This window comes from Pteropus alecto, unplaced genomic scaffold (assembly GCF_000325575.1).
Source record: "Pteropus alecto unplaced genomic scaffold, ASM32557v1 scaffold8, whole genome shotgun sequence".
Taxonomy (NCBI): domain Eukaryota; kingdom Metazoa; phylum Chordata; class Mammalia; order Chiroptera; family Pteropodidae; genus Pteropus; species Pteropus alecto.
Window position 1 is genome coordinate 22929779 of NW_006494609.1, and position 10166 is coordinate 22939944.

Sequence of the window (10166 nt, forward strand, 5' to 3'; positions counted from 1 at the left end):
CGCGGGTCTTAGGCCGACACGGCCGGGCCTGAATGGGTTAAAAGGAACAGACGAGAAGGACCTGTCAGGGGGAGGCGCTGCGAGTGCCACCGTGGGGACCTGGGACGGAACTAGCACAGTCTGGTGCCCCACGGACGTGCACCCCGAGTGCTGGTGCCCGGGCCCGCACCGCTGCGCGCTTAGCGAACGAAGCCTGCGAAGGCGCTCGGCGTGATGCGAACCCCGCTTCTCTGCTGTCGAACCCCGCTTCTTTGCTCCCGAGCCCCGCTTCTCTGGCATCGCTAACTGCTCCCACCGCTCCTGGCCGCCAGGGAAGCTGCCACCAGAACAGGGTCCCCCCGGCCCGGACGGTCCCGGAGCCGAGGTCCTTCGCATCTGTCCATCCGCACCCCGTTCATCTCCGGGGCTGTCAGTGAGCAGCTTGTCCCCGCAAACTGCCAGAGCGGCGCGTCTTCCCCGGAAGACCGAGGCGGAGGGTAGACTCAGCAGTGCTCGTCGCTTGTTTTGGTTTTTCGACCGGGTGGTTTTGGCTGCAGTTGTACCCAGCTGGTCTTCTGGATCCGAGAGGTGTCTTGCTAAAGTTTGAGAAGACGCAAGTGCGATTCTGCCCAAACTCCTTCTCAGCCTCTGTGGGCTTCCGTGTCCTTGTCTGCACGAGGGATGGCCCAGGGGTGAGCTTTGTGGCTCCTACTCTGCTGCGGGAACAGCGGCCTCCCGCGGGAGCCAGGCGCAGCACAAGCCTGGTGGCAGAAGGGTGTCGGTGGCTGCTGTTCGCAGAGCCTCTGCTCCACGCCCCACCCTGTGCCGGGCTGCTCCGTTCTCAGCAGCCACACACCAGTGTTTGTTCAGCGTTTAAAAGATGAGCAACAAGCTCAGGGAGGTCGGCTGACTTTGCCTAGGATCCCCCAGGTGTGGCTGCACTCCAGGGCCTGTCGAATGTGACCACAGCTTGGGGTTGGTGGCAGCTTAGGAAAATGTCCAAACATGACATTTTCCATCAAATGAAAGCAAACTTTGATTAAGAGTTAGGCAGCTCGATTGTATTCTGTAGCCAGTCTCATTGGGATGATACAAATTCTACCTGCATTCGCGGTAATGTAGTTGTGCCGCCTATTCAGCTAGTACTCTTTGAACCCCAGCTGCGCCATGGGGCCACAAAGGCAAACCAGATGTGTGCCTTGCCCCTAAGGGGGTGATAATGTAACCACGGAGGTGAAACAGGACTCAGATACCTTCTAATCGAGGTCGGACTGCTAGAGACACAGGTAAAGAACTAAACGCATTTAGAGAAAGGTCATTTCTGGCTGGGGGGATTAGAAGAGACTTTGTGGAAGAGGTGGCGTCTGAACTAGATTTGGCGAGTAGAAAATGAAGAGGTCAGGCGGTGTCGGGGCTGGGGCGGCTGTGCCTTTCGAGGGCCTGTGGTTCTCTGGGGTGATGCGATCAGAAGACACAGACCAAGTGGCCACTCCCACGGGTCAGATTTTGGCTCTCGTCCCTCCTCATCCTTCTGTTCCTGCCCCACAGAAGCATTTCTAGTTTCTTCCAATACTCCGCGCCCCTTTCCATGCGTCCACCCGTGGTTTTCCTTACCCCTAGAATACCTTTCCACCTGCAAAAATTCAGCTCAGCCCTCCGGCTCCTCTTGGAGGTCCTCTCTCCTGGGGAGCCCAGCACCCCTGGGCCTCTCCTGCCCCCTGCCTCTCACGGCACCTGCTGCACCATGGTGTCACTGCTTCCCTGTCTGCATCCCTTAGGGACCCTAGTCTGCCTTCAGGATCATCAGCGGAGCTTTGGAAAGTACATGTTTTGGGCAGGAGAGCCTGAGTCAGCAGGCGACTGAGGCATGGCGGTGGGAGCTACCCCCCACCTCAAGGGGCAAGAGGACTTGGCCTTTGTTCATGTGTGGCCCCCAGAGATACTCAGTGAGCGTTTGCTGAATGAAATGAATGAATAACGAAGTATCAAGTCTAATACCCAAATGGTAAACTAGTCTCAATAGCAGATTAAACATTTAGATCAGTTTTGCCACTGTGGTAATCCTTAAACAGTAGAGAGAGAGAGTGTGTGTGTGTTTAATTACATATTAGTTACCATCCCAAGAGCTTAGAGAAATATTCTAATAACTGGTAGAAAACAAATATGATTCTTAAAAGATATGCAAAGTAAATCTAGTTGTCATTTGATTCAGTGGCCCAGGATTGGGGACTAATGGGATGCTGGCACCAGCTCTGTACACTTCCTCATAAAGCAGTATATTTCATTGTCTCTGCTGCGTGTAGTAGGTGTATAATGTGCATACAGACAGATGTATCCCACCTTGATTTCAGTGAGGGTTTTTATTCTGCTCCGTGTGACATTTTTAGTCACCATCTACTTGGTAAAGGGTTGAGTCTACAGAGGGCCTGTTGGTGGCCCTAAATCAGTGGTTTTCAGCTGTGGGTGATTTTGCCCCACAGGGGCATTTGGCAATGTCCGGAGACATTTTTGATTGTCACTACATGGGAGGTGCTATTGGCATCTTGTGGATAGAGACAGGGATGCTGCTCAACGTCCTGCAGTGTACAGGCCAGCCACCAGGACAGAGAATCACTGGTCTGCAGTGTCATCGTGCCGGGGTTGAGAAAGCCCGCTCCGGGTGGTGAGCTTTGTCTCTCTTCTCTCGTTATTTCTACTCTGCAAGGGCAGGGACCTTCTCTGTTTTGCTGTCCTCCCCCGAGCCCGACTGCTGTATCCCCGACCCATGTCCCATTGCCTCTGGTGCAGGTCACTGCTCAGTAACTCTCTGGAACATGGTGGACGGCAGCTTCTCCTTTGGGGGCTGCTTGCTGTTACAGACAGTGCTGCTTGGAATCTCCTAGACGTAGATCTCCGTGCCTACACTAGTGTTTCTTAGGGGAGCCAAGAAGCAGCGTTGCTGGGTCCAAAAACACACGCATTTAAAATTTTGTTAGATGTTAAAAAAAGTTGTTGAAGGTACGCAGCCCTACTTCTAGGTGTGTGCCCTGGAGAAGCTCACACCTGTGTACACGCACACCCGTGAGGGTTCAGAGCTGGCATCAGAGCTCAGGGATGGAGACCACCCGTCCATCAACGGAAGAGTGTTGCTCTCCCACTGCAAAGACCATCAACCCCCTGGGGCTACATGCCTCGATATTGATGAATTTCACAAGCAAGAGAGAGAGTGAAACCCCAAAGGCCTGCCAGGTTGCGGGAGATGATAGCCATTTATGTGAAATTTAAAAACATGGCAAAACTGAACTGCATGTTTTTAGCCATACTACATCTGTAATATAAAAAATGCACGAGAATGATAAACAGCACATCCAGGATGGGGCAAGGAAAAGGGCGTTGGGCTGGGCGAACAGCAGGGGGCCTCGCCAGCACTGGGAATGCTGCATGTCTCGGGTGGGTGGCAGGGACCTGGGGTACAGTGTTCTTTGTGGCCTATTTGGTTTCCAGAATTTCATTAAAAACTTAAAAATGAGCCCACATATTGAATTGAGTCCAATTTAGAGTACTAAAAACTCCAAGTAAATAACACGTGGTAAAACTATAAGAAGGATATTTCTTAATGGGTCATGAAATCAATTCACTGGGTTACGACTAGTATTTTTTGAAAAAGCGTTGTAGACTAGATACTATTCTCAGAAGGCATTCATGTATGAATGGCAAGTAGCTTTGTGAACTTCTTATTTATGTCTGCGAATGTTCCCACAGGAACCTACGGATGTGACGTAAAGTATATCACTGTGGTCTGGCCAGAAAGGTTAAGAAACTCAACTCTAAATAGTACATATAGACTTTTATATACGTACGATGCATTTTACAATTTAGAAAAAATACTTCAACAGTCGATTTGAGAGCAAAATTGTAGAAACGTTGATAAGCATAGTGCTTCTTTTCTCTTTCTCTGTTTCAGCAACTGGAAGCCATTTGCGTCAAGGTGACATCTGGAGAAACGAAAGGCCAGGAACAGCCGGTGCCCCCGCCAGCCGCCATCCAGCCCACGGCGGGCAGGCCGAGCCAGCCACCCGGGAGGCCCCCCAGCGTGCTGGGGCTCAGCGTCGCCAGCCCTCAGCTGCTCAGGGCTCAGCCCGTCCTGGGCACCGGGACACAGCTGTGCTTCCTGAGTAACTCACCGTCGCCTCCTGTTCAAGTGTTTGTGCAGAGGCCATTGCCTGCCCTCCGACCAGTCTCCGCAAAGACAGTCGCGGCCCCCCAGGCTCTGAATGGACAAGGTGCCACCTTGGCCCTGTTGTCAGCCTCTGACCCCCCGGCAATAACCTCTGTTTCATCCAGTTCAGCAAATTTATTTATTTCCAACCTGCATACAAAACACAGTGAGAAACTGAAAAAGTCTTTAAAAGTGAAAACACGTTCTGGGCGGATCTCTCGACCTCCCAAGTATAAAGCTAAAGATTATAAATTCATAAAAACGGAGGATTTGGCCGACGGTCACCTGTCAGATTCTGACGATTATTCGGAGCTGAGCGTGGAGGAGGATGAGGAGCAGAGGGAGAAGCAGGCGCTCTTCGACCTGCCGAGCTGCTCCTTAAGGCCCAAAACCTTTAAGTGTCACACGTGTGAGAAGTCATACATAGGAAAGGGGGGACTGGCCCGGCATTTTAAACTTAACCCAGGCCACGGCCGACCGGAACCGGAACCGGAGACGGTGCTGCCTGAGAAAGCCAACGGGAGCATGGCCCGGGGCTGCGTGGAGGGCAGGACCGTCAGCCTGACTTCCCCGGGGCTGTCCACACCCGCTCTTGTAAGTGAGGAGGCGCCCGGTCAGCAGGGGGTGGCCTGCAGGAACCGTTTCTATCTGGTGACACTGTTCCTGCCCATCATCCTTAAATTAACCCTTATAGGGTTAGAGGAGGGGTTCAGGCAAAGGCCCTGGCAGAACCAAAATCACACTGGGGCATCTGGGACCCCACTGTTGTCGGCCCCGCTGCCAGCTGAGCGAGGCCACGTGGTCTCCCGGCTGGTGTAGCTGGTTCAGTGAGTGTGTCCAGTGCGGGTGCAGTGGCCACATCAGAGCTGGTGGGTCAAGCTGCTCGCAGAGCATTCTCGGCCGACATCCCGTGCAGCGGGTCTTGGGAAAGGTCAGACCGGACGGCAGTCCGCGGGGTGCCTTCCGGGGACAGCGTTGACACGGCCGGATGTTCTCTCCCTCTTCCGCCCCTCCCAACACCATCCAGAATGGCCAGCCCATGGAGGAGGCGTTGGTGTCTGAGCCAGCAGATGGAAGCTACTCAGCCCTCCCGGGATCAGAGGGACACCCAGGACCTGGAAGTGGCCGCCCCACGGCCCCTGCGGAGCCCAGTGCCGCGGTCCTGGAGGAGAGCAGGGTGGCCCAACCGCACGCGGGCCCCGGGGCAGCAGGTGCACGGAGCACGGCGAGGAGCAGGGCCAGGCGCAGGCTCGCGGAGGTGCGTCGCTGACTCCTGCCCCCGAAACCCGTTTCTGTGGCACGGTGCGTGCAGTTCACTCTGAGGTTTCTGAATCTGAAAGTGAACTACCCAGATCCACTAAACGGTTCGCCGGAAATGGAACTGGATGGATGAAGCACATGGTAAATTTAAGGGGAGCCTTAACCCGAAAGATTTCCTAAGTCATCTGTTTGAAATTACCAGGGTGCCTTATTTAAAACAAGATGCTTGTCTTTGTACGTTTTGGAATAATTTTAACATGTTTTCACGGAAGCCATTTAGATGACAACAGAAATGTGTTTTTTTTGTTAAAAGTTTTAAGGTATAAAAGCATGTTTTGGGTTTTGAACCCTGGAATCTCCATTCAGCCCCTTGAAAGTAGGTTTATTGAATTTAGTTGAATCGACTTGGAAAAGTGGAACCCTAAACTTAATCACATTGCTTTTGGCTAGGACGTATTTCTTGGCCTGGTAATGGCCGGATAAATATCTTCAAGAAAAGAGGTGAAAAATAGCAAGATTGCGAGATAAGTTGGTGAGACAGCTGGCCCCAGAAAAAGTGGCCATTGGGGTCCCTGGCCTCCAAACTCCTACAGACAAAGGGAAGAAGTTTCAGAGGACGCGGGTTTCCTAGTTTCCTGTTCTAGCGGGAAATGGAAACGCTGGGGAACTGGCTTTTTTCCCAGCGAGGCTTGTTAATTAATCGAGAAGGGCTAGTTTTGGGGAGTAGGAGGCGCTGCAGTCCTTGACTTGACCCATTCAGCATCAAAACAGCCACCATCTACTGGGCTTTGCGGGGCAGCTCAGCCACACCAACCGACCTTGTGCCTAGTTCCAGGTGCACCCCACTTCCCTGATGACATAGTTATCATCTTGACTTAGAAGATGAGAGACCTCGAACTCAGCCTAATAACTTGTACAAGGTGACTGCACAGGGAGGTGGCAGATCCAGAATTCCAGCCCAGGCTGTTTGGTGTCGACTAAGTAGGAGCGTGTGACAGGGCGTCCGGGATCAGTGAGGCCCGTCTGCTCTGTGTAACGGCGACTCTAACGTGATGCCATCAATGGTCTACGCCCGATGCCACATCCCTCACACAGAGAAGCAACCAAGGACCACTCTGAACAGGGCCGCTCTCGACTCTTACGGGCGAGGATCCCCTGGCATCGGGCATTAACTTATGCACTGACCGTCCACAAGAATCAGGCCCTGTCCGGGTGAGGAGGGGACAGTGTGCCCCAGGTGGACACGGCCCCACTCAGGGGAGACGACCCAAACCAACAGGCGTGCGAGAGAACGAAGCAGGGAACTGAGGAGGGCCCTGTGCTGTGGGCTGGGGCGCTGAGGTGACACCCCAACCTCTGGGGGTGTTGGAAGGCAGCGGTCATTGTTCTCTGAGGGCTTTTGCAAGTCTCAATCAAGCGCTGTTTCTTGCAAACTGAAGGTCCTCCTTTGCTTTCACGGTTGCTGACCAGCTGCTGCTGTCTGAACCCCCTCCAGCCCTCGCAGCCCCTGACGGCCCTTCTGACCCCCCAGCCTTGTAAGACTTTGTCTTCGGGACCGCCCCCACTGTCTGCCTCACCCGATTGCCGCCCTCATCCATCCTCCTGGTTTCTCAGCCCATCTTCCCTCTGCAGACGCCCACATCCATACTTCCTGTTCAGAACTCTCCCGAGCTTCAGAGCCCACAGCTGGCTTCCCGTCCCACCCTTATCTTGTCCGCAGTCTGCCTGGGCCCTCAGCAGGTGTCCATGTCTCCTCTTCCTCCACACCCCTCCCTGCGTCCAGCTGTCACTAAGCCCCGAGGACTGCATCCTTCCTGCATCTCCCTCCCTGACACCCGCCCCGTCCTGCCTCGCCCCTGTACTTTGGTGTCCTGGCTGTGGGCTGCCTTGAGACTTGTCTGCGTTTTTCTCTCTGGCACTGGCTGGTGAGCCCTGGAGAGGAGGGAACAGTCCCCACCATTGTGTCCTCCATGGCCTGGTACCCGCGGCACACTCAGTGCAGTCATGGGGCAGTGGAGCTTCTGAATCCAGAATTGATCATAGAGCTTTGTTAACGGGTGAACAAGTGAGATCTTTAGTAAAGCAGAACGTTAATAGTTGAGAGTTGCTTAGTCGCTGAGATTTGCGGGAACTACGTCTTTTACGTTCTTTGTTACGCCAACTTGTTGGCTACTGAGAAATTCTTGCGGCCTTTCAAAGATGTCAAATGCTTTCTTCTGATAGTTTCTGCACCAGTGTGACCGGGAGGATCTCGTGGAGTTGGCTCTGCCTCAGCTGGCCCAGGCTGTGACTGTGCATGAGTTTCTTCTGATGAAGGTGAGTCGTCTTAGTGTTTCTGAATCATCTAGAGGATGATTGGAAGTTACTTAGAAAGGCATCCTTCACATTTATTTTAGAAAGGGCCAGGCCTTTCGGAATCAATTTGTCCTCTGGGACAGAGCTGAATGGACCTGCTGGTCCTGGTCTGGGGGCCCGGGCCTGCGTGGCCCGGTTTCAGGCCGCCCACGGGCTCTTGACTGTTTCACCTTGCGTGGGAGGCACGACAGGGTAGCAGCACACCTCGGCCAGCCCACGGCCCTCGTCGCCTTTCTCCCCGGCACCCACTAGCCATCCTCACGGCCGCCTCTGCTCCCGCTCTGCTGAGCCCTCTCTGCTGATGCCACCCAGGCTGCCTGCACCCACCCTTCAGGGGGCGTCAGCATGACTTGAGGCGTGGGGAGAAGGCCTGGCCCTCCTCCTGCCTACGGCCACAGGACAGACAGGTCCTCCTGGCTCTTCTGTATCCCTCTCCTCCTCTCCCCAGGCCCATTCCGGTGTCCCCTGCCGAGCATAGTGCTGGACACACAGCAGGCTCTCTGGGGAGTGAGGGAAATGCCCGCCATTGACAATATATCCTGTCCTCCTTAAAATGTCTTGTATTTTTCACCTCATTGGTTTGGGTTTAAACCTTTTTTTGTCATCTTTTATCTTCACTAAGGTTGAAAAAGCTCATCTAGCAAAGCCTTTTTTCCCAGCCGTGTACAAGGAATTTGAAGAGCTGCATAAAATGGTTAAGAAAATGTGTCACGATTACCTCTGTAGCTCCGGCCCATGGTCTCAGGAGCCCCTGGAAATAAACGACAATGAGGTACAGTCTCACCGATGAAGGGTTTTGCTCGTAGTGCTAGCCGAAGGCAGCGTGTCTGTTGAGAAGGAGAATGTTGATTTCTGTAGTGACACCTTCATCGTCAACTTCTTTTTCGTTCTTTTCCCATCAAGTGCAGGTCTTTTTTTCTTAACGTAAAAGCAATAGACGCTTTTTTCAGAAAGCTCAGAAATGCAGCTTTAGATGAGCTAAAGAAAATTGCACACACCCGTAACCGCTGATCGCAGCAAAGACCACGGGCGGCAGGGTGTGTCGTTCCTCCCGTTAGGTGGGTTTTGGGGGGCGGCTACACAGGGACCCACGGCTGCTGTTCGTGGTGGTTTTGACATAGTTCACTATCGTTGTCATCATTGAATTGCCTTTAGCTGTGTTGGGTCCTTGACAGAAATATGTTTTGAAGATGTGATTTGTCTTATTTTGGATAAAACTCTTTGCTGGGCATAGGACACACCACGTGGTCAGTTCACTCAGGGGCTCTCACTGTGTCCAGCATGAGGCAGGGTCCTCATCCCCACTATCCGTGCCAGTGAGCATGTCACTGGCTCTGGCAAAGCCCCTGCACAGTTTGCGAAGGGGACGCTGTCAGATTAGTAGACATTGAACTTGCCAACCCTGCCCTCTTCTAGCCTTGACCTGCTGCCCTTGCTTCCCTGCCCCTCCTCCCACGGCCTGCGCCCTCCGATGTCCCCGTGAAATGACCTTTACACGCGCTTCGCACATGGACTCTAGCCCAGCCTTCAGAGCCGCTGCAGTGTCCCTGGTCCAGCGAGGACGAGACTTGGGTAGGCCATAGAGGCTGCCAAGGTCCCCCAGGCTGTGAGCAGAGAAGTGGGCCAGCTCGGGCTCTCAGCCCCCAAACCCACGTCCTTTCTCCCAACCAGGAAAGGAGCCTGGTTCCGGAATAGGCAGGATGATTTGCTGAAGGCGCCAGTGAGAATTTAGAAGAGGAGGCACTATGGGCAAGAAAGCCCCGCGCTATCAGGCTACCATCGTTAAGCGCGAGGTGACACTACAGAGTGTGTGGAGTTTTCTTAAAGATCTTCTCAGTGTCCTCCACACTGTGCTAACCCAGAATCTTCTGGCGCTGACCCGCCACCCGGTCCAGCTTTGCGTCGCTCTGCGTTGCTCAGCGGCCCTCACTGGCGAGGCATCCGCGGCTTTAAACGCAGGGCTCTGGCTCCCGGTGTCACCGTGTTCTGAGTGGAGCGTCTCTCATCCTCAGGTCGCCGAGTCCTTAGGAATCACCGAATTCCTGAGGAGAAAAGCAGCACACCCAGGTCGCAGCCCCCGCGCGCGCACCAGCCAAGAGGCGGCCGGAGAGGCCACTGGCGGTCAGAAGAGGGACAGCGAGGTGGGCGCAGCCTCTGCCTGTTCCATGGCGACTGCGGTGGCTCGACCCCTTCAGCTCGCAGCACTGTTCTCGGGCCCGAGGTGCTCTGGCCCGCTTGCCCCGTCCTAGCTGACCGGGTCCTCTCTTCCCAGGCCGCAGAGGAGGGGCTGGCCTCAGTGAAAAGGACCCGGGGGGCTGCTCTGCGCCAGGACACCGCCGAGTCCCCTGCCGACGGCAGAGGCCCGCGGAAGCCG

General features: G+C 54.3%; 1 protein-coding gene across 1 annotated transcript in view; it reads left to right on the forward strand.

Annotated features, from left to right (window-relative positions):
- The first annotated feature begins 2471 nt into the window (after positions 1-2471).
- Positions 2472-10166, forward strand: part of ZNF839 (zinc finger protein 839) — a 9660-nt gene continuing 1965 nt past the window's right edge. Inside the window, 9 exon segments of the mRNA XM_015599599.2 lie at positions 2472-2562; positions 2767-2840; positions 3896-4771; positions 5205-5438; positions 5441-5578; positions 7661-7753; positions 8415-8564; positions 9805-9933; positions 10065-10162. Of these exon segments, the coding sequence (XP_015455085.1) occupies positions 2472-2562; positions 2767-2840; positions 3896-4771; positions 5205-5438; positions 5441-5578; positions 7661-7753; positions 8415-8564; positions 9805-9933; positions 10065-10162 (1883 nt within the window).